The 27,013-nt window shown below is 40.4% G+C and overlaps 1 protein-coding gene across 9 annotated transcripts in view; it reads right to left on the bottom strand.

The window, feature by feature from the left end:
• Positions 1-23,814, bottom strand: part of CCSER2 (coiled-coil serine rich protein 2) — a 57,949-nt gene extending 34,135 nt beyond the window's left edge. For 3 of the 9 annotated variants that reach the window (XR_014548294.1, XM_083614637.1, XM_083614635.1), the window contains exons 1-4: positions 23,541-23,814; positions 12,484-13,938; positions 10,310-10,512; positions 1,187-1,277 (exon numbers count right to left, since the gene is read on the bottom strand). Coding sequence is in view for 8 of the 9 variants with exons in the window: in XM_083614637.1 (XP_083470763.1) it covers positions 1,187-1,277; positions 10,310-10,512; positions 12,484-13,891 (1,702 nt within the window). In the remaining variant the exon portion in view is untranslated. Of the gene's footprint in view, positions 1-1,186; positions 1,278-10,309; positions 10,513-12,483; positions 13,939-14,417; positions 14,518-22,372; positions 22,450-23,540 lie in introns of all 9 variants that reach the window. The other 6 variants (XM_083614633.1, XM_083614632.1, XM_083614631.1 and 3 more) reach the window with 6 other exon arrangements.
• Positions 23,815-27,013: the final 3,199 nt, after the last annotated feature.

Below are 27,013 nucleotides of genomic sequence, written 5' to 3'. Positions count from 1 at the left end.
ACAGCATTTCATTTTATGGCAAGATAGATATATGAATGTTTAAACAGAAAGCTTTTTTAAATACAAAAAAGTTTTAACATATACATTCTATCACATAATGAAAATGAGATTTCAGAGATCTCTCAGTTTGCACGAGCAACAACAACAACAGATTAGTCAGTGAAAGCTGTGACTGGCAGCTACTTACAAGCTATTAAAAGCCAAGTAAAAAATAATAATGAAAAATACTGCCAGGAAGGAAAAGTTTCAAGAAACCCTTTAGGCTTTTTACTTACCCAGACACTTTCTCTTCACATTGTCAGGCCTCGGCTACGAGAAGCTTTTCATAAAACTGAGCAGTCTTATTCTACTGCCTACTCAGACATAGTTTTGCATAAGACCGTGGTAAACAGGCCTTCCTTCCTGCTCATTCCCTGCTTGCGTATTGTTGGGAAATGAGCCCAATTTGACCCTGTGATTTAGAACTACCGCCTTGCTCACTGAGAACATACTTGCTGCACTAGAACGGTTGCTATAAATAGAGTGCAAGTTCCCTCACAGACTCCAAAATGTAACAAGTAAAATACAGCCCTATGAACTATTCTAACAAACTTATTTAATAAACTTTTTATGAGGAATCTAACAAGTATAAAGTAAGGTGCATTAAAACATTCAACACAATCGTATATTAAAAGCTATTCTTCAACAGATATTAGAACTCCGTCTACAAGTAACAGCTTTCACGACTTAATCCTAAGACAGCCAAAAGTATTTGTATAAAATACTTTAACACTCTGGCTGAGCTTTTACACAAAAAAAGTATGTGATTATTTAAAAATCTCTTATATAGAATGCAATACAAAACACATCAAGAATTCTCCTTAAAAGTACTTTGAAAGCTGAAAGCCATGACAATAAGTAAAATTAGTGCTCATAAACTGTTTGAAAAAGGTTTTAAGGAAATGCTGTTTTCAGAACAGGATGCTTTAGAAGCTGTATTACAGTAGTAGGAGCAGCAATTTCCCCTGAATGAAGCCATGAAGCTGAACACAGGGCTCAGTGTTGCTGATGGTACCTCTGTGGATGTTTCCCAAGTTCAGGAAATGACAGTCATAGCTGGCAAGGAAAGAGAGATGGGCAACCAAAGTAGCCAGGGTAAGGGAATTTGCAATAAAGCATTTAAACATATTCAAATTATTTCACTAACCATTATCACAGGGTGCGTCTTCAGGTAAGTCAACATCGAGCATAAGATCATCATCTTCAAGATCGCATGAATCAAGATTATTCAAAATATCCTACAAGAAAATAAAAAATACCTGCTACAAGATGTGCACATTTGTGTCTGTCTCTCCAGTTTAAACTATGTGCCTTTTGAAATAAACATTTCATTGACTCTCCAACTGTCTCAAACATCAGAACACCAAAGTGAAATTACCATGCTCCAAGCCAAGGTGTGTCATCTTTTCAAGCTCCTGGAAGTACCAGGAGAACTAGCTTCCCTTCCCTTTCTTATAATACACTAGTTTTATGGTGCTGAATCTTCCACATAAAAAATAGACAAGTTTAGAAACCAAGGCTAGAAAGGAACCAGAGCAGGTATTAGACCTGCCTGCCTGAACAGCTGCAATGCTAGTCATGCAGAGGGACAGAAGAATCATTCCAATGGCTACAGCAGATCCATCTACAGATGTAAATTGCCAGATGCAGAGGGTAGGGGAAACTTCAGGGATAGCTAGGCCAGCTAGAACTGAGCAATCCCGCAGGCCACTTTAATAGGTGGGTGCAGCTCTCCACCTGTCAGTCATCTGCCATCACCAGGCTGCGAAGGAAGATCCATACCGAAAGTGGGGCTTGCAAGGATCAGTTGCCCTCAGGAGCTCCTGGTCAGAAACTGCCTACTGCAGTTGATCCTAGTGAGGGGGGGATTGCTGTCAGTGCCAATCTGTACTTTAAGGCATCCAACTGTTCCTTTGTAGCCAAGTCTTTACCTGCCTCACATTTGACATGATAGCAGATGTGGGGCAGGTGGGCATCACTTAGGGAAGAGAACCTTGTGGACAAAATTAGGATCCCTACAAGGTGGAGGTTTCCCCTGCCTACTCTACATAATTTAGTTTTGAGAGTGATTTTTAAATATAGATAGTTACTGAGTAAACTTATAATTTTATCAATCTTAATAAGTCTATCACGTTAGAAAAATATTAGCTGAAAATTACTCTGTCGTTAAAAACAGCACAAATATATCTGTCAAAAGAAACCGAGAGTCCCTGTATCTCAGTAAATACCTTGCAGTAAAAAAACAACCCTAACTTAATTCTGATATTTAGCTGCCTCATCTCATTAAAATTAAGAAATTGAAACAACATGGGAAACAAAATGATAGAGAACAATATAAACTTAGAAACATCTGGGCAAAGCTCACTGGCCATGCCATAGTGTCAAGCTTAGTGATATCCTGCACTCAAATAAATGAAGGATTGGCAGACAAGGTTTTGTTCTCCCCATTGCCTTACAACCATTACCTGAAACAAGTCAGAAAGTTACAGAAAAGTAAGGCTTCACTAGCAATCCCAACAGTGATATTCTCTCTTTCTCAAAAAGGAGGGGGGCAACTAGATTGATTTTGATATATAGAATTTTATGTTGTTATGTTTTGAGCTATCAGACTTAGAACATCACACAATTTAACTCCTACCCAGGTAGCACAATTAGCACAATGTAATAGCATTCATACCTTTAAGAATGAAAAAAGGAAGATGATTAAGTGTAAAAATGCTCCACAACTTAGGCTTACTATTGCAGCTACCATAGAAACCATGTGGCAAGTCAGGGAGTCCTTCTAACCTTAATCAACTAGCTGTCCAATCAGGAAGCAGCAACCACTGACATTGCCTTAACATCTCCAGTCTCCCTGAAGCTAACTAAACAATCACATAGGTCAGTATGCCTGTTGTCATGGTGACAAAGAAGTGCTACTATTAGCATTTGAAGCCACCACCCCTCCATCATCTTATTGATTCAGGCAAGCAAGCAAGCAAAAAATAAAAATCAAATAAAATAAAATCAAAACAAAAACATCCATGAAGTATTTGCTGAAGTAAATATTAGAGAACAATTTATTTGGACAAAAAAATGTCTCTTCCAATTTAACAAATTTTATTCATATAGACGCAAACACCAAAAAATAGGGAGATTTAGCACACATTTGCGCTCCATGGTAGCTACGCATGTGCCAGATATTAGGTGTAAGATAGCTAGCCTATACAAATGTGAAGGCAATAACTAAGCACAATAATAATTCATCTGTAATAACGAGCATTCATATTGCTTGTAATGCTGTTATATTAGTACATGCTCCTTTTTAAAACAAATTAAAAGAACTCATTAGATGTCTATCCTCTGCACTAGAATGTGATTCCATTTCTTCAAGAAACTTTTTACTCTCCCCACCCATCCTACAAGAATGAGTGCATGAAGTTCAAAAAAAAATCTACATGTTTAGAACATACGGATAAAATGGTATGTCTCTAGCACTCATGGAATTAAAATTAAAGGCATGCTTTTGCAAAGCTTCCCTGGTTCTTTTCAAAAACACTTATGAAGGAGAACTTTCCACTGGCTTCTGCCCACAGAATGTGTACTGAAACCTCAACCTCCATCTCTACATGTTTATACTAGTTCTGCATGGAGTGTGTGAACTGGGATGGTTTCTATCAATATGGTTACTTTTCACTAGCTTGTAAGATTTAAACATATAGGTCAGTGCCAACTGCAGCAGTATTACTCATTCCTAGGGTTCTCATCTACTTTGATTCCTCCCACATTTCTCTTTATAGGCTCATATTTGCTCAGCGTGGCAGGGCGTGCCTTCTACAACTCTCTATTTTATTTTGTTGCCAAAGGCAATCACAAAGCTTTGGTAAGTTTGGAAACAAAATGCAGACAAGTGTCTTACTGGTAAAGAAGTTTCGGTTTTGAACAGCAACAAACCAACACCATTACTCTGAAAGAATCTGGGAAGCAGTCCCACATTCAAAATGAAAATATAGATAATCTAGAAGATTAAACAACGTTCGTTAGCATCTCTCATGGTTTCGGAGTAATATAATCAAGCTCCTTAAAACCAAATCCGAGAATGAATGCATACATACCATATACTAGAGGAGATTTGAAAAAAAGAAAAATGAGGACAGCCATCCTGTGTATAACGTCTATGAGAAGAATGGAAAACAACACTTACAATGCTGTCTTTGTTTTACGTATTATAATATCTAAGGCCCAGGTTTAATGAACAGACTGAGATGACAAACATGCTCATAGATTATCTTTAAAAAAAAAAAGCATTAGCATTACTGACTTAAAATGCACATTTACTACCACTAATAAGGGATATACTTAGTTCACAGCACACCCATTTCCTGAAATGCACAAAAATATACCAGGAATACAACTATAGTTTGATAACATCCTGTAAGGCAGAGACAGGCAGACTTTAGATCTTGCTTGGTATTTTCTTTAAAAACAACAATAGACTAGAATTACTATGGTTCAAAGATACATCTTATATTATGAAACAAAAGACCACAAGTATGCCCTCCTAACAGTTAAGGCATAACTAATCTGTGTTATGTGGTACTGAGTGTGTACCATTTCCTTGCTGGTGGGTAAAATCAATACCTACATAGTACAGCATTCTTTGGAAAATCCCAGCTGCTAGTAGGTGTTAGGACCTGTTAGGTGGTCAACCAGAAATTGCCCAACAGTCTACCAGCGACACAAAATCTACTCTTTGCTCCCCCAGCAGCAACCCTAACACCCAAATACTTAATTTAATACTTGTCTCTTCAAACAACATTCAGGAAACCTATAGCATATACGTATATACACACACACTAGATACATAAGGTGGAGTTCAATATAGTGGACTCAGCTAGACTGGTAAAGAAAAAGCAATTTATATGTGTTGCATATGTGATATAACATGGTGCCGCCAGATGGCAATGTAGTGTCCCATTTTTCTCTACCTGTTTTCCCTGTTCAAATTTACAACGCTTTAAACTAAAATACTTCTTTGATGTGTCTAGATCCAGACAGTGTTAAGGGGGGTATGTAAGAGCAAAATGAAGTCTGCTTGTACAACAGGACTTCCTTTCCACCCCTTGTGTAACCCCACACCACCTAAATGGGGGGGGGGAGGGCAGAAGAGTTTTAGGGAGTGTAAGGAGCACACAGGGAGAGGGGAGAAAGTCCCATTGCATTAGCAAACCTTGCTCCACCTATTCAAAACCTTAGCTGAATTGAACCCAGAAAGCTGGGAACAGAAACATGAACATGATCTAGGTTAGGACATCAGCAAAACCAAAACTTGCTTCACAGCAAGATCACAGAAAGGCAATATTAAATTTTAAGTTCCTTTGAGCAGCATTTTAAAAAATATTAATACTACCAATACATTTGCTTATGCAAAATCTAGCAGCTTATTACAAAACGCTTAATAATCTGCTAATATAGAAGTATTAAAATTTGCATTATGGGAAGTATTCTCTACTTCTAAAATTAAATGGAAAACAAAGGTACTGAAAATGCAATTTGTTATATACAATGAGAGCAAAATATGCAGAGCAAATATTTAAATATGTAAATTCACAAAGTCATTCAAAGAACACATAGTAAATTTACATGATTAAATTTCATGGTATGAAAAGCAAAACTAAATTAGTGAAGTCCTTTCAGTGGGCTGGCAGGGTATAATGGTTTTAAATAAATAAATAAATAAATAAAATAATGACACCTTTAAAATAGTGCAATAGCTGCAAATAGTTACTATCACCAGATATAAAATATAGGCAGGGTCATTTAAGTGGAACTAACACCATACTAATGATACTACTTTGTACCTGGTAAGTTTTTCAGTATTTTACTCATTGGAAAGTTATGGCAAACATGCTAACTTCTGTGCAAATAATTAGATACGTATAGCATAGACACTTTCACTATGGCAAATGAAAGTAGATACATTTACAGCTGCAGATATTTGCATTTAATACTGTATTTTTATATTCAATTACATAAAGAATAAAGGAGGCACCATGAAAGCTGTCCACCTGATATGATTCGAAGGATGTTTAAACCATCAGCTTATGCTCTTATACTGCCATCTAGCCTCTATTCATGAAGTTACCAAGAAGTGCACTAGATATTCAGCACCAACCGACTTTACAGAGAATTAGATTATATGTTTATTTTTAAGGGATTCTTCAAATGGAGAGAGCTACTATTTCATAAAATGACCAATGTACTCTAAAACAGCTACCACGATTACAAAATTTGCACAATATCCTTGTTGACAAGCTGGTAAAATATGGGTTAGATGATACAAGTCTTGGGTAGATCCACAGCTGGTTGAACAACTGTACCCAGTGGGTGCTCATTAATGACTTTGTCAAGCTCAAGGAAGGCTTTCATTGGAATGGCATAGGGCTCTGCCTTAGGCCCTATGCTGTTCAACATTTTTACAAATGACTTGGTCAAAGTAGAAGGGAAGCCTATCAAATATGCAGCTTGCATTTATCTTGGTTGAAACAATGGACCCAAACCAACATGATAAAAATTCAGCAGAGATAAAAATAAAATCCTGCATAAAATAAAATCCTAGGTACCAAGAATCAAATACACAAATATAAGGAGGGAATAAACCTAGCTTTGCAGCAACAGTACTTTGAAAAGATTTGTCTAAATTAGTCAAGATAAAGATAAAGCTGAACTAGCAGTTGAAAGAGGTTGGTAAAATACTAAATGCAATCTCCAGCAGCATTGAAAGAAACACACACTATTCGCTGCTAAGCAGACCAGATCTGAAGTACTATGCTCAGCTCTGGACACTGCCTTTTAAGGAGGAGACAGACAACCGGCAGCATGTCCAGAGGAAGGTGACCAGGATGGTGAAGAATCTAGAAACTAACTGTTTAGCTGGCGAGAAACAGGATGGTGATATTGTCATGCAGAAGGTAGAGCAGGCTAGCTCTCTGTTATTCTCTAGGACAAGACTAGAACTAAGATGTGGAAATGGAAACCAGGTTTCAGTTAAATAATGTAAAAAGAGCCTTGCTTGATCAGGCCGAAGGCCCACCTAGTCCAGCATCTTGTTCTCGTAGTAGCCAACCTGTTGCCTTTGGGGAGGTGGCAAGCAGAACCAGAGTGTAAACAGGACCACCAGAGAAACTTCCTAACAGTAAGAGCTGTTTGACAATGTAAGAGCTACCTCAGGAGGGGGTGGGCTCTACTTTAATGAAGATATTTAAGCAAAGGCTTAAATAGCTGCATTGAAGATCCTGCACGAGGCAAGAGGTTGAACTAAATGAACTCCATGATCCGTTCCAAATCTATGATTAAATGCCTGTATTTCTTCATACAGCTTAACACATTTTGATTACAGATATCTACAAGCATCAGACAACTAAGCACAGCTTCAGGTAACATTACATAGGCTACTGCTTCTTACATGAAACTTCCAACTCAAACTGTAACCCCTTCCAAACCCATTTATATTTCATACTATGAACAAGAGTCAGTGATTGTGGTTTTACTACAAAAATCTACAGGTTTCACAAAAAGAAAAAGATACACTCTCGAAGGAGATAAATACTTAAGCAATAGATTTATTCTCTTTGATCTCTACAAGAGGGAGTATCAGCTGAACAAGAGCTCTAGGAATTTTACTCAGCCTTACAGAAATGCAGTTGTGGTTAGCCAAATAAAGACCTCCAGTTGCCTGGGAAACCAAACTAATCTTGCTAGACTCGAGAATTTCAATATATACTTTCAAAGTGAAATATATTTTAGGCATAATGACTATCAAACAAATCTTGAAGGTACATTTATCTGAATTTCTCTCCTGCCTGATCTTCAGAGTTCAGAGCAGGTTACACATATATTTATAGTGCTAAAAATATAAAGATGATTTCAGATTTCTTTAAGTAAAGCAGCAGCAGCAGCAAGACAGACTGGGAAACAGCCTCTTAGAAAAGAAAAAGTGAAAGCACTGCTAAAAGAAGGACAGGGGGATTTATAGAAAAAATTAATTTCTTTTTCTCTGTCTTCAAGTACAGAATATTATTCCCCTACATCATTATATTTGAAAGATCTTTATCCAGAATTTGTCCCTCTGAAAAAATCAAAAGAATTTATACAGGCAACACATCTAGCAGTCTTTATAAGTAATCTAAATCAGAGTTTAACAATGTAGCTTAGTGAAATGAATTATATTAAAGTTGCAAGATATTTTTCACTTTTCACCAGGTATCATCATTGCCAGTTTAAATATTTTCTTTGATGATTAGCCAAAGGCAGCTACAACACAGCCCATCTGCAACTTCAAGCAGATCATTCAATTGCAGCTAGAAGCTCTCCTGTGGTAAGAGGAAACAAGCACAGTGCCTTATGCAGCAGCTGTAACCACAGAATGCAAGGAGATAACCACAAAAAAGCAAATGCAGGAAGCAATTGGAAGTTGTGAAATTTTTCACAGCAGGATCTCAGAACCCTGCTTTAGAAGAGCTATTCAGAGTTGCATTTACTTTTTCACTAAATTACAATTCTCAACCTAGGCAATCCAAATTCAGCACCCTATGTAAGTTATCCAAACTGAACAAAAACACATTTTCTGGATTATGTAAAGCCATTCTGCTCTCTAGACTATGAAGCCCACCTCCAGGAATGGGAAATTTTAGCATTTCTTCAGCTTCTGAAATATCAGCTGGCATTGTCCACACATATTTCAACATATCCTTGCAGCAATAAGGGCTATTTAAAAAGTTTATTCTTCCTCAGTTCTAAACCCAATACCACATTCTACCCATCCCAACAACAGAAGCAACTGCTACTGTGGCAAGTGTTTCTTAATGGAAATAATTCTACAATACCTGTTCTGACCAAAAGCTTTTATTTCTGTTTCATGTTCACGTAAGTGAGGACACTAGTTGAAGAGTTTGTTAAATGCAGACAACCATTCATGAAGATACAAAATATCCTCTGCATCATATATTACTTTGCTACATTTATGAGTACATACTTCAGGTGACTAAACTACCTTGAGGCCTACCAGGGAAAAAGATGGGGTATAAATATATAGTAATAATAATGAAAACCTGCAGCTCTGATTCCAACTACCGTATTTTTCGCCCTATAGGACGCACTTTTTCCCCTCCAAACATGAAGGGGAAATGTGTGTGCGTCCTATGGGGCGAATGCAGGCTTTTGCTGAAGCCTGGAGAGCGAGGGGGGTCGATGCGCACCGACCCCTCTCGCTCTCCAGGCTTCAGGAAGCTATCCGCTAGCCGTGGGAGACCCAGCTCTCCCAGGGCTAGTGGAGAGCTTGCCTGCACCCAGAAGTTTGGGGCGCGCTGAGCTCAGCATGCCCTAAGCTTCGGGCTTAGCGCAGCGCACCTGGGGGGGAAATAAAAAAAATTTCCTTTATTTCCCCCCCCCCCAAAAAAAAACTAGGTGCGTCCTATGGGCCGGTGCGTCCTATGGGGCGAAAAATACGTTATTTCCAAACTGCAATTCCAGATTTTAAATTAACATGCGAGTGTTCTATTGGTTATGACTTTAAAAACTGAATTTCAGCAAAATTGCATGTAGTTAAAACATTGGGTTCAATGGAGGGTGGGATTACCAAAGTCATTTTTCCAGGAACCCCAACCATCTTTTTTTAAAAAAAATGTCACACCCATAAAGCTGAATGCACATTTGTTAAAAGCACACAAGTCGCAGGCTTACTGTATCAAATTGCAAGCAAGAACTTGGTTCTACATCATTTCACGATTTAAAGCAGATAGTCAGAAGAAGAAGAAAAAAAGTTACTGTCCTCAAAATATAATTGTGATATTGGAATTGTGATAAATGTGATATTGGAAGACTTGGCGTTTGAGCAGAATACAAAATATTGCAATGGTCTCATTTCACCTGCCTCAGAAGTCTGTTGCCTATTTACAAAGGATGCCATATTCCCTTTAAGTTAAACTCTAATTAAATATACACAAGCATTTTACCCCTTGTGTCACTGGGAGACTAAACAAGCCAAAGCTTGGTTCGTCATGTGCAAACCCAAATAAGAGCAGAAACCAAGGTCTGTCAAATCAGCACAAGCTCAGGTTGCACATAATGTCAAACTAGGAACAGGGGAGAAGCAAAGCTTTCATCTTTGTTAAAGTAGTTTTGTTTTAAGACTATAATTTAAGGTTGCAGGTGAACTAGGCAATTGTGAGCCTTGCAGAAAGTTAACTGCTTTTGAATACTATCCCAATAATAATAAACAAGTTATACTTACTATACTATTCATTTCTGAAGAATCATAACTTCCACATGGATGGACACTTCCAATGGGCTCCAACCCTTCTTCATCCCACATATAGGTTCCATCGGAGCTATCAGATGGAGAAAGCTCAAAGGAAGAGCCAGCTCTGTAGTCCATGTCAGAGGAAATCACATTGCTCCCGGCAGGATGTTTTGCACTTTCACTCTTGTCATCTACTATTTAAATAAAAGCAAAAGCAAGAAGTTAACACTATACACAAACTCTCAAAATTTGCAATTTACATGCTGCATTACCTACAGTTTCTCTCTCTGTAAAGGTAAAGGTAAAGGTAAAGGTACCCCTTACCATTAGGTCCAGTCATAGACGACTCTGGGGTTGCGGTGCTCATCTTGCTTTACTGGCCGAGGGAGCCGGTGTACAGCTTCCGGGTCATGTGGCCAGCATAACTAAGCTGCTTCTGGCGAAGCAGAGCAGCACACGGAAACGTCGTTTACCTTCCCGCCGGAGCGGAACGTATTTATCTACTTGCACTTTGACATGCTTTCAAACTGCTAGGTTGGCAGGAGCAGGGACCGAACAACGGGAGCTCACGCCATTGCGGGGATTCGAACCGCCGACCTTCTGATTGGCAAGCCCTAGGCTCTGTGGTTTAGACCACAGCGCCACCCACGTCCCATCTCTCTCTGTACTATTTCTAAAAAGTAAATATTCTAATGCAAATAGTTTAAGAGTTTTGTAAAGCAGGTCGGCCAACAATGTTACAAACATATTCAAGAATAGCAAGCTCACAATACTTTGTAACTTAACTAAGCTACATAGTTCTTTCCTGTTGATATTATTAATAATTACTATTTTTATTTTCATTAACCTTCACCCCAATATTTCAGGATGGATTACAACAATTAAAACACAATATTAACATTGGATGCTGAGAAAGTGGACCTAGTCATGAGTTCCAGTAAGAATTGGCAGATTAGCAAATGCTGTTCTGTTGTTCAGAACCTCCTCCCAAACTAGATGGAACCTCATGTTGCAAACATTGTATATGTTCTACTGGAGTAAGCAGAAGTCAACTGTCTCCCCTTTTCAAATTTCAGACGCAACCAAGGAGAAGAAACAGGACTCCGTCCTTGAATCTTGACCCTTGCTGTTGTTGGAATAATAAAGATACAGATTACCTCTTATATTCTGATCACAACTACAAGCATTCCATCTGTCAACACTTTCTAAGAAATTGTTTAATTTATAAAGCAAACCAACCAAAACCTACTGATATTAATTTACTTCTAGGATCACAGCTCAACTCATAGTTTGACAGTGTTTTATACTATAAACTATTTTTCTTTTGGTGCAAAACATGGCTAAGAGAACATGAGGCAAGACTTTAACTTTCTAAAAATAGCCCTTCCAAAACAGACATAACTGATACAGGGTGGTATATAAATCAAATAAATAATAACAATGATAGCTTGCCATAGTTTCTTCTGCCACAAATGTTAGACTGTTGCACCTAAACTGCTTCTTATAAAATACTAAGTACTATGTCACAGTTTAAAGCACTAATAAACTCCATAGACTTCAGTAGGTACAAGCTAGGTATTTGCTTTTTACTCTTCCATCAAATTAAAGAGGACTTAAACTATGGTCAAATTTGGTTAGATCAGGCACATTATTTTAACACAGAATTTGCATCTGCACACTGTCCACTAGCATGATGGCACTAAGAATCCAGGAAGATGAACAGCAATCAACAGTAGAACAGCTTCATAGTTACCTTGTTTGAGGAGACGTACAAATTAGCTGCTTGGTGGTAGCATTAGGACAATTAAAAATAGTTTTGTAATAGAGCCAAGTTTCTTAGTGCCACTGTATATAGAACTAGTTAATAATGTGTTTGTGGACAAAACACATTGGGGAAAACTTCCTCCAGAGCACCTAAGTCCAAGAAATAACTTGTTTTTTCCTCTAAAACTGGCTGTGCATGTATCCTACTCTTTAAACATACATAGAAAAACTAATAAAATTTTGAACAATCAATAAAACCTATTGGTAGACTTCTTCACATATTTGTTATTTATAATCTAACCGAAAAATTTAATGCACACTATTAGGTGACAAAATAGTAGTGGCAATACTGTAAGAGCTTAGGTTCCTATTTTCAAAGAAAAAACATAACATATATTTACCAGACACACGTATATTCAGCCATTCATCAGAATTACAGTTGGATCTTTCACTTTTCTTTAGAGACAAAATCTGATCTAGCGGTATTCCATTGCCATGCTCCAGCTCTTGAACAGAAACCACTTCTTCTTGAATTGTTATTGGTCGGTTGGGATCTTCTAGATCTATGAAGTCATCACTAAAGTCTTCGCTCAGATCATTTTTCTCAGAAGAGGACAAGGAAGATATAGATATTTCATCAACATCACCATCCATGCTAATAATTTTATCTACATTATTATGTACAGTTTCTCCATCTTCAGTTCTTTCACTGTTTTGCATTCCTTTTGCATCAACTCCTCCACTGCTATTTGTTGAAATCAAGTCCTCCTCTGTGCAGTTTTCGGTATCTTTACTTGTGCTGCCATCCACAGGGATCTTTCTCCCCAAATGTTGGTTGCTAGGCTTCAATAAAGATGGACGGGCTGTTCTAAATCTGAGAGAAGGTGCATCCCCAGAGCCATTGGATAGTGGTTGTTTTTTCAAACCTTGGGGAGCTAAAGCAGCATATGATCTAGAAAACCCATATCTTAATGGTTCATTGCCATTGGGCATATCCAACTGCCGTGCACTTCTTGACAATAGATTTGACCTCTGAGATGCTCTAATAGTTAAGTGTTGGTTTTGATAAGGCCTTGTAAGATCCACAGCTCTGTTAAAAGAGTGTGACCTAGTTAGGGTTGCAGGGGGCAAGATAGAACTTTGAATGGAATGTGAAAAGCTTTGTGACCTAACCATTTTTTCACAAGATTTATCATTGTCAGTCAATTTTGCCAAACTCTCCCCTGAGCTGCTCCTGGTGGCAGTAGAATTACCTCTATTCCTCTGCAAGCCTATAGTTGAACGGTTCCCACAAATTCCATTCAAGTGTGATTTTGGAGCATGAAGTCCAGAAAATGAAGTTCTGCCTAACAAGGAACTTTTACTGTACTTAGCAGAACTAGACAGCCCAGGCAAAGCCTTTTGGTTTAATTCTTCGGTAGGTGACACAAACATGCTGTTTTGCTTAGCTAGTTTTGACAAGGTGTTGCTTGAACCCACCCTGAGCACTTCTTTACCAACTGCTCCTTCAGACTGAGGGCACTTTTCAGAATCTGTCAGCCTTTCATTGGAATTATGACTAGAGTCAGATTCACTGCTGACCTGATCACCCAGTTGGTATTTATTTGATTTTCGCCAGTTAAAAGAGAAGGAAGACATACGAATAGTGCCATTGTGCTTGCCAAAACTTTTGTCAACGCTCCGAGTATTCCCTGATAAATTAACAGCTGTCCCATTTGGGATGGTCTGTAGCATATTTCCAGCAGGTTTTGTTCCATACTTTGGTAACCTGGAAACCAATGATGTCCTGATATGACTTTTCTCTTCCATTAGCTATAGTCCTTCCATGAGATATTGTCCTTTAACATTACTTGACTCTAGAAAGAGAAGGAAAGAGAAAAAGATGAAAATGTTAACTGTACAACCGTGATTACAGAGTGTATACACAGTGTATTATATAAATCTGACCTGACATCCTTAAAGGAGCAACTATCTGTTTACTGAAACAACTCAAATACATTCACAATGAATAGAATCTTCTTACACAGGAACAAGTATTTCAGAAAGAGACCCATGTAAATCTGCCAAATGCAATTTTACCACAGTTGCGCTAGAAAAGCGGAGAAGACAGATGTAGGAACTAGGTTCATGGATATAATAAAGTTGGCAAAGGGTGATGATCTGGGGATAAATCTGAAGTAAACATGGGAGGTTTCATCAAAATGCATCATATATCCAACTTCAGAAGCCATCCTGTGGGCTGCTGCCAATACAAATCATTGACCACAGAATCTTTCCAAATGTCACCTCAATACACTTTTAATATCAAGTGTTGTCACCAAGTAAGCACTGCTACCTGCTCAAGAGTCCACACTGATGCATGTAGCTCAAGATTATATTTTGTATTTCCAAGAACTCCACAGCAACAGTTACAATTTATCCACACAATATCTAAGCTGTTGAGAGCACAGGCGGAAAGATAGAAACACTTTCATTAAACGGAAGCCAAACACTGCACAGGATCAGCTGTTCCATTTGAAAGAGAATAAAGGCATTCCTGTGAATACAAGCCCAGAACATGATGTATGAGGTGGCAACACTGATCTAATCTACCAATATTCTTGTAAAGTATTAATTCCATATATTGAAAATTGCTTGAAACTGTGGAGGGCCTTATCGGTAGTGGCACCCACCCTGTTGAATGGCCTCCCATCAATTGTCAATGAGATGGGTAATAACCTTCAGGAGACATCTGAAGGCAGCCCTGGTTAAGGAATCTTTTTAAGGTTTAATGTTTTTACTGTGTACGCAAATGGGTAAAATACTATAGGCTTTCAGTGAGCATGTCATGAGATGCTTGGGTACCATACTTGATAAGTTTTTAACTACTGTTTGTAACTGCAAAACTAAGGAGACAACAAAATGGAAGCATTTTACTCTTAAGCATTCCAATCATGTTAACATGCATGCATAAAATTTCATTTTTGGACCTTGAATTCTACACTTTTTATTTTTGTACACAAGAGCTCAGGGCTTACGATGAATGGTAACATAATTACTGCTGTGTGTACCAAAACTACACATACATCAAGTATAATAAAATAAAACTGCCCTAGCAAGTAGCTTGGGCTGCTCCATGCTTGAGGCACTGCCAGCATTTTTTGCATCTGAAACAGCTGAATGCTATCCTTCATATCTAATAAGTAGAAACTCCTTATACTGGTAACTTGCTACCTTTGACTTCATTTCACTTAGATTAGTAAGTAATTTTTGAACTAGAAATGGGTCACCCAAAGCTCTATAAATCCTTATCAGCTTTGATCATAAGCTCTTATAGCAAGTCAAGTGCCACAGGAAAACATTTATAACCAAAGCAGATAATAGGTATCCAATAACCTTGAAGCACTGCTTTATGCATTCCATTATACTTTAAAAATCTAAATATTAAAGAAGGCTATGGTTTACAAATAGCTTACAGTAACAACTGAACAGTCAAATCAATCACCATCCAATGTATGTACTCTAGTTTCCAGCTAGTTATGACCTACATTCCTTCATGAGAAATGTAGGTCACATGAAAAAGCCATATTTTCAATGTAGCACTGTAAAAACTGATATAGGCAAGGTTCATTCATCTCCTCTTCCAATCAGAAAGACAGTAAGTCTTTCTCCATCCTGCCACAGTCAGTTACCTATGCTGGGTGCATCTCAAATATAGTTTGGGAAGGAAAGATGCAGTCACCATACCAGAGCCAGCACTTGGAGATCTTTCAAACTTATCAGAATGGAATGTTTACTCACCCTTAGCCACCAGGTGTGTAAATACAGTATTTTTCGCTCTATAACACGCACCCGACCATAACACGCACATAGTTTTTAGAGGAGGAAAATCCATAGGCATGCCACCCGTAGGCATTCCCTCCATAACACGCACAGACATTTCCTCTTACTTTTTAGGAGGAAAAAAGTGAGTGTTATGGTGCAAAAAATACGGTAATTCCAAATATGCTGTTGACCAAAATTAACCATCTAAATTAAAAAGCACTATTATGATTGCCTGGGAAGTTGGTCCCATACAAATATAATCTGGCTAAGTTTTATGTCTGTTTGTTTTTATTTTGATTGATACAAAGAAACAAACAATAATTAAGTGAAGCTTTAACACCCCTATCCTTCACTAATGTACTCTCTCTTGTGCTTATTCGAGTAGTAGTGTTTCCATTGTTAAAGCACTCTGATAACATACTTGAACATAGGGGGGGAATAGATTGTTTTTAAAAAGTGAATCATTATTTTTGTGCTATGAGACATATGTAGTTCTGAGATCAATATATTACAGTGTGTAATGTGTTACTGATACATATTTTACAATGGAACATAGGAAACAAGTCTACTGGCTATTCCACAATCCTTTGCTAAGGAGAAACACAAAGAAAAACTAAAGAATGTTTGCAGCATTCTGTAATCAAGTCGGGTACAATAACTACAATATTGTTTGCTGCTGACGCCTGCACGGTAAGTTTAATTATGAGATGGGGAAAAGTGTTCCAGCATTAGCTAAACCCAATTAGTCTTTGCTAGAATGCAACCCAGAGACAGAACACTTCCTTTTTTTTAATGGACTACTGAATCCTAGCACTTATAATCTGACACATGTAAACATCCACTTGCCTGGTGATCTCCGATGATCATCAACAAAAACAGTCAACATCTGTGATGAAGAACAACAGTTGACCAGGCAGGGAATCTTTATAAATTTATACTGAATCTAGCAGTGTAAGATTGGAATTATTAAAAAATATGAATTAACCAGCACCTTCACTGACCAAATCCAATAGGTTAGGTTTATTAAATACAACTGAACCATGTCTGCTAAACATTTTGGATAAAACAATCTGGCCAATATTTAGCATCTTTAGATACTATTAATTTGAATGGAAGAGTCTGGCAACTGCTGAAATCCTCCAGCAGCAGGCATAAATCCATTTAACTTTAGTTGGATCATGCTCTATGTTTATAGACGTTGGGAGTTGTCCCCCACCAATATACAGGAACTACCAATAAGCCTGTGAGAAAGTGATTTTACAACTTTCACTGGCATTCACAAGAGCAGAGTAGCCCTTAACTTTTGTACATTGCTTGTTTGCCTAAGTTTATAGACTGAATGCTGATAAGATGGTGGTAGTGTGGCCAGGCAGCTCAATTCCAGGAATTGGTGAAACAGCTTGTTCTAGATGAGGTAGTACTCCTCCTGCAGTGGCATGTATGTAGCTTTGGGGCACACCTTAAGCCCATGTTGTCAATGGAGGCTCAGGGGGCCTTGGAGTACCTATTTCCAGATGTGGCTCACTCACCAGCTAAAGCTGTTCCTGAACGGATGGTTTGGCATGAGTGCCATATACTCTGGTGACCTCATATTTGGATTACTGCAACTCTAAGTGGGGTTGACCATGAAAATGGTCCAGAAACTGTAGCAAGTGTAGAATGCTGCTGCTTGGTTATTAACTGGGAAAGTAAGATGGGAGCATAGAACAATGCTCTTAAAACCATTGTAATAGCTGCCTGTGGGCTGCTAGGCCTTAACGACTTGGAGTCTAAATATCTGCTGGAGCACCTCCTAGATACAAGACAACTCAATCAACAAAAAGCAGGGGGTTCTGCTTGTGGCCCCCACTAAAAATCATAGCTCAGGACATACAACAGGGTATTTTTCACGGTAGCACCCTGACTTGAAACACCCTCTTCCCAGAATTGTTTCTCCTATGTCCTTTGAAGACAGTCTTGTATTTTAATATTTCAAATTTGGGAGATACATAAGCACTTACCGTATTTTTCGCTCGATAACACGCACCTGACCATAACATGCACATAGTTTTTAGAGGAGGAAAACAAGAAAAAAAAATTCTGAATGAAACAGTGGATGTATCATTTTTGTGCTTCATGCTGCGGCCACAGACATGTGATTTGACGGTGAGTTTGGGGTAGCCCAATGCAAAGATCCTGAGGATCCATGTGGATCCATGCTTTGTAACCACGTTTTTGCACCATTGCAGCCCCAGGCAACAGTGGGTGCGTGATTTTTTTGGTGCAGGCTGTAGCCATGGACATGCTATGTGATCTGATGGTGAATTTGGGGTGACCCAATGCAAAGATCCTGAGGATCCATGTGGATCCGTGCTTTGTAACCACGTTTTTGCACCATTGCAGCCCCAGGCAACAGTGGGTGCGTGATTTTTTTGGTGCAGGCTGTAGCCATGGACATGCTATGTGATCTGATGGTGAATTTGGGGTGACCCAATGCAAAGATCCTGAGGATCCATGTGGATCCATGCTTTGTAACCACGTTTTTGCACCATTGCAGCCCCAGGCAACAGTGGGTGCGTGATTTTTTTGGTGCAGGCTGTAGCCATGGACATGCTATGTGATCTGATGGTGAATTTGGGGTGACCCAATGCAAAGATCCTGAGGATCCATGTGGATCCGTGCTTTGTAACCATGTTTTTGCACCATTGCAGCCCTGTTTTTGCATCAGATCATTGCTATGTGATCTGATGGTGAATTTGGGGTGACTCAATGCAAAGATCCTGAGGATCCATGTGGATCCGTGATTGGAACCACGTTTTAAGTAGGGAGGGAAGGAAAAACATAGAAGCGACAAGGAGAGGGGTGTGCAGAGAAGCAGCTGGCTAAGAATGCAGGAGAGGGGTTTTACCGGAGGGAGGAAAGGAAGGCAAAAGTCCCCCCCCCACAAGCCAGCCAGCTCTCTCTCTCTCCCCCCCCCCCAACCTGCATGTTGCCTTCGAGTCCCAGACGCACGGAGAGGAGCTTTCCACTCTGCTTGCCTGGAGGGGAGGGGTTTTCTCTGCTCTTTGTTCCGTTTGAGCAAACACAGTAAGGAAACAGAAGCGGGTGGGCAGTAAGACCCTGAGGCAGAATGCAGGAAAGCAGCAACTTCCTCCTTTCCTCCACTCGCGCTTGTCAGCTCCAGGGACCACACATTCGCTCGATAACACGCACAGACATTTCCCCTTACTTTTTAGGAGAAAAAATATGCGTGTAATAGAGGGAAAAATACGGTAAATATATATGAAGGGTTCATCAGGACAACAGCCAAGAACCCAATGGTTTGTAATGTTTTATATTAGCATTTTTCCAAATGTAACCCTGAACTGAACAGGTTTATCATATTATGTTCAGAAAATTGAGACACTCAGTCACTAACCATCAAGCAGGTAAGCTTCCAGACAGAATCAGTTACTTCTCATTCACTTTTGTTACAAATGTATTATGTCAACAGGATTTTTTTAAAAAGCTTTTAAGGTGTTATAGGACAGCTTTTAAAATCATCACACATTGTCTCCATCTTCTCATTTATGTTGCTCATTGACACACCTGGGCAATATTGTAAGATCTGGTTGCAAGGACTGTCTTGTGCTACATTTGACACTGCTTTGGACCAAATGGGCCTTAATTCCTGCCCGATTAGGAATCATTTGAAGCAATGCAGAACTCATTACCATTGACAAAATTATTTCTTATAGCACCTGGTATTTCTTGATTTGCATTCATTTTCTCTTCAATATCAGTTCAACAGCACCCTTTGCTAGTGGTACTCAGATAAAATATATACTGATACATTTCTGAAGTAGATATCAACCATATGGATTATCTACTGTGGCCAGCTAGCAAAGGAGAGTAGGATCTCACCATCTGTAGAGATTCCTTACACTTATAGTGAGGAATCTTTTGCCCATATCCCAAAAATACCCTGTCAAGAGTTGTAAACACATGGCTTTCCTCATGCTGCCTGAACATATTCACAGAAGCAGAACTGAGCACAAAGAAACTAAATCTGGATTGTGGGCAATAGGGAACATATTGCATTGGCACAGCTAACATCCACACCATAAGGAATGCTCAAAGACAACAAACAGTTGCTGTCTTGTCCTGAAAAAGGTGATGAGAGAAAGGGAATGGTGTTCCTCATGAATGTTTGGGTTGCATATTATGTTCTCTTTTACTAGATTCCAAGTGCTAGACTGAATCCTAGCACTAGCCTTTAAGGCAACCTTTCTCAACCTTGGGTCTCCAGATGTTGTTGGACTACAATTCCCATCATCCATAGCTAGCAAGACCAGTGGTCCAACAACATCTGGGGAGCCAAGGCTGAGAAAGGCTGCTTTGTGACACAACCCTTTTTTCTTTTTAAATTTAATTTCTTTGGTTCATTTTTTGGTTACTATTGCTATTACAATTTTACAGCCTAGAATTACAAATGTTATTAATGTACTACATCCTGAAAAATGTGAATGCTCATCTCATGATGGAACTTGCCAAGAACTGGTAGGCACCAGATGACACTGCAAATCATTAGAAAGATAGTAATGATGCTAGCCTTCAAAGAGGCTAACGGACAGCCCAGATTCCACCTGTAACTTCTTCTGTTTGATCCTCTAAAGAAAAGACACAACAATCTGAACTACAACATTTACTTCTAGGGACCAAATAAAGACTTCCATATCCCTAATACAAGAGGTATGCATTCTTATGCTAAGAGACATAATGATTTCTGCAGGGATCAGAACACTTCTAAAATAATTCTTAACTTTCCTAGAAATATTAAAGATGAACATTGTTTTGAAGATTACTACTTCAAAACCTATACTCAGCAACATTAACAGCATTTCTTATGGGCAACAATGAAGAAACTACCCTTCTTGCCACTAAGACAAAGTGGATGGAATTCAACACAATGTTAAGGACATTGTTCTGTCAGCACAAGTATTTCTATTTGCCCAACTGAACAACTTCCCCTCTCCTCCCACTGCATGCTATTTTGGGGGCTTTCCCAGACCTCCAGTGTAAATTGGGGGAGTCCTGCTATGTTAGTGGGAGTCATTGCACTGACCTGCTAACAGATCAGGGGTTACCTGAATCCAGCTCAGTATTATTAATAATGTAACTTAAGGAAACTACTGTTTGTGAGTAGTAGAAATCTATCCATGCTGTTACCTTCTGAACATGACATTAAATAAATTAAATTTAGGATTTTTAATTGCTTTTAACAGTTGTGCAATGATTATCATTACTGCTTTCTGACACAGTGCTCAAGTACCAACCTGGCTGCACAGACCACACCCAGGGAGACTCTCATCTCAGGAACCAGAACCCCTTTAAAGAACTATAACCCAATCTATGCTGAGTCAGCAACCCATCCAACCAATTTCAATAGACTTTGGTGTACTTTGCAGAGGACCAGGCTGTTAGTCCTGTATAATTTCTAATCATTTACTTATCCAACAATTTTTAAAATACATACATCAGACAAACGAGGAGATCCAATTACACACAGAGAGATCCAATTACACACAGAGAGACACTCTCTATATATGGACAAAATCTGCCCTCTCTAGTTTCAGTAAGTTGAAATCAACTCCAACTGTGTACTAGCGCCAAATGGGAGTGCAGGAAGCTTTTGTATGGATGAGCCCTTAGAGGTTACAGCTGAATGTCAATCCACTGTGAGAAACCTGAGAGATTGCTCACCAGATTACCAGAGAGGTTCTTCCCCTTTTAAGACCAGCAATAGAGATAAAATCATACTGCCTTCTACAACCCTATCATACATCCAAGCATAACATTTTTGCTTATAATTAATAACCCACACCATAGTTTGTGCTTCCAAATGTAAAACTGGCAAACCATGGTTTAGAATTGCTTATTTGTTTTCATTTACAGTTTAGCACTTATCTTCATAAATTCACTTCCAGCTCCACAAATCATCAACAAACTACATTTATGGCTGCTGCTCAGTCTCAAGAGGCTGTTGCACTATGAACTCATACTTAGTGGCAACCACAGCTGGGGCAAGCTTGTCAGTGCAAACCAGTTTAAAACAATGTTCCTATATCCCAAAACACAAAGTCAGTGAGCAAACATGGGTTCAGATGTAAAAACAACCCATGAATTGCCATGTCAGCTGAATTCAGCTTCAGTCTCTCCCAAACAGATTGAATTGTTTGACGCCTGCCTGACCCCTCTCCTTATACCAGCTGTCAGGAAGCAGAAGGGACAAGACAGCAGAGAAGGACAAGGGAAAAGTCATACAAAACCATTGAAAAGAAGACTGTGGCAAGAATTTGAGTGTGTGAAAAAGTAACCATGAATGTTGTTATCCTCAAGTTTCAGAAATTCTCTCAAATGGACTGAATGGTGAACTTATGTTCCAACTATTTGGAAAATAACTTAAATACTGTTCATTATTAGTTCAACATCACTTTCCATTTGCAAAGTGCTTTACAAACATTCTGCCTTTTATCCTCACAATAGCAGTAGGAGAGAATGGGCTGAGAAGTGATGACTTGCCCAAGGTCAGAGAGCTTCAAAGTCTGAAACATAAGAAAACAAAGAAAGACACTCAATATTACCTTCCCTGACAGGACAAGCTTATAATGAGTCATTGTATGTTTGAAATGAGGATAAACACAGTAGCACTCCTTCAGTCACCAGCCCAGGTACAGAAGCAGCAGCCTTTGTCTGTTTTTAAGCAATATGGAGATGTCATCCAGCCTTTAAAGCCGGAAGAAGTGTTACCTGGCCACACTCACATATACATGCCCCCACCCTAGCATAAAAAGGACACCCCTACAGGAACACTAGTAGGCAGGAAACACTGCCGCAAGGCCACCTCCTGGCTCACACCAGCAAAGGTGGATTGAGAAAGGCCTGCAGTTAGGACCAGTGCTCGACTCCTGTCAGGTCTCCCCAGCATCTCTTTTCAAGGCCTGGGCTAAATCCAGGAACACATGCTGTAGGCAACCATGAGCAAGCACAAACTGAATTCCCCTCACCCTGCATAAACTAGGGGACAAGGCTTCCCGGGCAGAGCTAGGGCGTTTCTCCCAGCAGATTTGAGCCCAGGCATCTCCCTCCCTCCCTCCATCAACCGGAGGGTTAGCAAATCTGCTCCCCGACGCAGCAGTTAAGTCCGCCCTCCCCGCTCTCTCTCCAAGACACGACACGAGCATCTCCTAAGCCTGGTTTTTCTTTAAGGGGGGGGGAGAGGGAGAGAGAAAGAGCAGGCTAGTGGTCACGACGGTGATGCAGCATCTTCGTCTCCAGCACAGTCAGTCACACGGCCGTGCAGCCAATCGCGCCCACCGAAGAACCACGAGATTCGCAGATGGGGGGGGGGGACGAGAGAGAAGAGAGGTCAGAAGCCCCCGCCCCCGGGGGAAGAGGGAGAGAGAGAGATGGGGCTAAGGTACCAGCTGTCCGCTGACTCAACCCACGAGCAGAGAGGCCCCTCGCTGCCCCCCCCCTGCCCCGCCAACCTTACAATGCGGGAGAAGATGTTGGAAAGGGCATGGGGAGGGGGGCAACAACCAGAGACCCGGCCCCTTCCTTCTCATCCCCCCCCCCCGGTCCTTTCAGCCGGCTCCTTACTCTCCATCTCAACACACCCGCGGCTGACACTCACCCAAGGGCGAGGCGGGGAGGGAGGAGCAGCGCCTTGCAGGTGGCGGGTGGGCCTCGCCCGGCGTCCCTCAGCGTACCGGCAGTGTTGGGAGAGGGGGATTAGCAGTCGCAGCCTCGGTCGCTCTCTCTCTCTTCCTCACTCGCTCGCTCGCAGCCGGCCAGCGTCCTCCGAGGAACCCGCCTCCCTTCATGCACACGCCCCGGAACTCGCAGCCGGCCTCCTGCCCCATCCGCTGAGGCGGCGGCGGCTGACAGCTGACGCTGACGTAATGCGGCAGGCAGTGCGCACGCGTGTTGTTGCCGCCGCGTCGCTTTGTAGGCCTGCGCCCTTCCTCCTCCCCCTCCGCCCCCCCCCGCCCATTCTTCTATCACTTGTCTCGTGCTGCACAGTTACTGGGTAGGGAGTGCGCGCGCCGCTCGTGCTTCGGCCCAATCCCGACGTTCTGAAGGTGGAAACACCGCCCCCCCCTTCCCCGCGACAACGACTTTTCCCGCCCAAATTCAAACCGGCGGTCGTAGCGTTTGTCCGGTGGCTTGATCCAAAAGTCCATAGAATCATACGAATTGAAAGGGACCCCCAGGGTCATCTAGTCCAACCCCCTGCAAGGCAGGAATCTCAACTAGCTCGTGCATACATGACACAGATGATGGCCGGCCAACCTGTTAGCTGGGATACAGAGTAGATGCGTTGAAATTAATGGCCATGGCTAACCTAGTCCATTAATTCCAATGGGTCCACTCGTGAGTAAAAGTTGGTATACAATCCAATAACCATTTGCTTTGTGAGGGATGAGATATTCCCCCAGCTAGCTGCAAAACATAAAGTTGTCTAATTTATAGTGGCCTTATATACATCACACCCGAAAAGGACACCGCTATAATTTTTCTGTTAGTTTTCAGTTTCTGACACAAATTTAGAGAGATAAATCGCTATCATTTAAATAGAAATATATTTCACCTTAGTAAGGAAGGCAGCACCTTGTGCTTCCTTCTCAATCTGTCCAAACAATGCTTGGTGGGGACCCGAAGTCCACCTTTATCTTTAAACCAAGCTTGGCAGCTCCTCAGAAAGAAGAGGCCTTTAAATAGAGGGCTGCCCTAAAGTAATGACCCACCCCACTTTTGCCTACCTACACCCATGAATGGGATTACTCTGCCTCCTCCCAAGCCTTTTGCTTTTTCATAGGACATTAGACCACGAAGGGAATAATAACCTATTTTCCCCAAGCCTTTTCCCCTCCCCTTAAGCAAGTTTCACCTAGGAAGTGAGCGTTTATTACCTGCAAACCCCAAAATCAGGGATCCCCTTGAAACAGGTGCCAAAGTTTTGTAATCATTTTGTAGTGATTTGTAGGGTCCCCCCCATGTTTTGTAGCACTCCACAAAGGGAGCAATACACACTCAAACCCAGGGGCGACGGGGTTCCCCCCAAACCCAACGTTGTCCAGTCTGCTTGAAACTGCTGCCAAAGTTTTGTAACCGTTTTGTAGCGAAAACCCCACATTTTGCAGCACCCCATATGTGTTTGAAACATTTAAGCTGATAAAAATACGGTTTTGTTGATCAAAATTCACATTTCATGAAGGAATTGTTAAAAAATAATGATAATTTAATATCTAAGATGTATAAACTATTGTTGGAATAGGAAACAAAGGATGAAATGGTGAAATCAGCAATAATTTGTTAGGCAAGAGATGTGGGTCACAATATAGAAATGGACCTGTGGGAAAAGCTGTGGAAAACGGTTGAAATTTACAGCTTGCTATGCTTTGAAGGAAACTTATATGACACCAAGTAAATTAGCAAAAATATACAAGTCAGAGTCAGGTAATTATGCAAGGAACTTTCTGTCATGTGGTGGATCTGTAGAATAGCAAGGAAAAATGGGAAATGATTCATAATGAGTTAAAAAAAAGTTTAAAAAGTCTAGTCCCAAGAAACCAAATGCTTTCCTTCTAGGAAACCAAATGCTTTTCCTTCTCTCAGCCCTAGACCCCAAACTGCAGGTTTTTATTGTTTCTTTTCACATAGTGATCTGGATTGCATCATCCTTATCTGGCGAGTATCTTATCTACCCTGTTCTCTGATCTGGTTTTCTTATATTAACAATAGGCTCCCGTTTGGGCACATCACCTGACATTCTGAGCTCTTAATACTCATTTGTCAAGAGCAAGACTCTGGCTCCATACTGCCTTAAGGTAAACTCACCGTTATAGTCCTATTGACAGAAAACTGATAGCAAAACCCATAGAGTTGAATTTCATGTGATTTTTTTCAACATTATGTGCTGCCAGATGTGTGTGTGTGTGTAACTAAGTTTGTTCTTGGTATGAGCTTTCGTGTGCATGCACACTTCTTCAGTTCACTACACAGATATATTTTGCAGAGGTTGCAAGATAAACAAAAATAGCAGAATTTCTGCCTCCTATCTTTGCACGCAGGGCCCGATCCATTCTAATTTAAGTTAAAATCACTAAATTGCCTGATTGATTTCACAGGAACTGTTGTATGATTAACTTTCTCTTAATTTGGTCCCAAACATATGGAGTCTTCTAAAATCTTTTTTTCTTCCATCTTCCATCTTAAAATACATTTTAAACAACCACCTTATATTTAGGCTTGTTTTCTATTCTTGCTAGGGAAGGAATGGACCTTGAGAAAGTTGCTGAAACTCCTGTGGCGCTCAGTTATTGCATCACGATTGTGTGATTTTATGCTCTGAAATGGGCAAATAATTTCTAAAGTGTGTGTTTACAGCAACGTGGAAAGTGGGGTACAGGGACAGAAAACTATATGGCCATGCTTATATAAAACCGAGAGAAGCAAAACTGTTAAGTTGTGAGTGAACATATCTGACGACACAGCGATTCTTCAAACAGCTCTTCTTTATTCAGAGGCCAGATCAGAACTGAACTGAGGAGCTCAGTCAGCCTGCTTATATAGAGCTCCAGAACAACGTAACTGTAGCACCTTTCTAAAACTATCCAATCACTGAACGTCACTTTCAATCCTTCATTTGCATATAAACTATCCAATCACTGAACGTCACTTTTGATCCTTCATTTGCATAACTATCTACAGTATCCCCCTGCTGGCTCAGGGTGAGAACTTCAGTACATGACACCCCTCCCCACCGAGATAAGGCGTTAGTTGCAATCGTAATGCTTTCTTTATATACAGCACTACACGTAATGGTTCAATTAGGCACAAAAGCATTGGTTACATTTCACATACTTAGACCAACAGTGATACATGTCCAACAACATAGTCCTTTAAATAAGTTGGGCGCTTGGAAACTCTGCCAGACCGCCGGGGACTGGTAGCCAAGTCCGGGGGGGCACCCAATTCTTGCTGAGGCTGTGGTGCGACCCTAGGTGGCGTTGAAACCAAGTCCCCTGGATCCGCTGCTGTGGGTGGAACCTCCGCAAGTGGAGTTGGTGGAATGTCAGGCACGGCAGTGGTCTGAGTCTGTGG

Source organism: Podarcis filfolensis, assembly GCF_964270895.1.
Source record: "Podarcis filfolensis genome assembly, chromosome: 5".
NCBI classification, from domain to species: domain Eukaryota; kingdom Metazoa; phylum Chordata; class Lepidosauria; order Squamata; family Lacertidae; genus Podarcis; species Podarcis filfolensis.
Note: the sequence above shows the minus strand (reverse complement) of the source record. Positions and strands in the feature narration are given on the sequence as shown.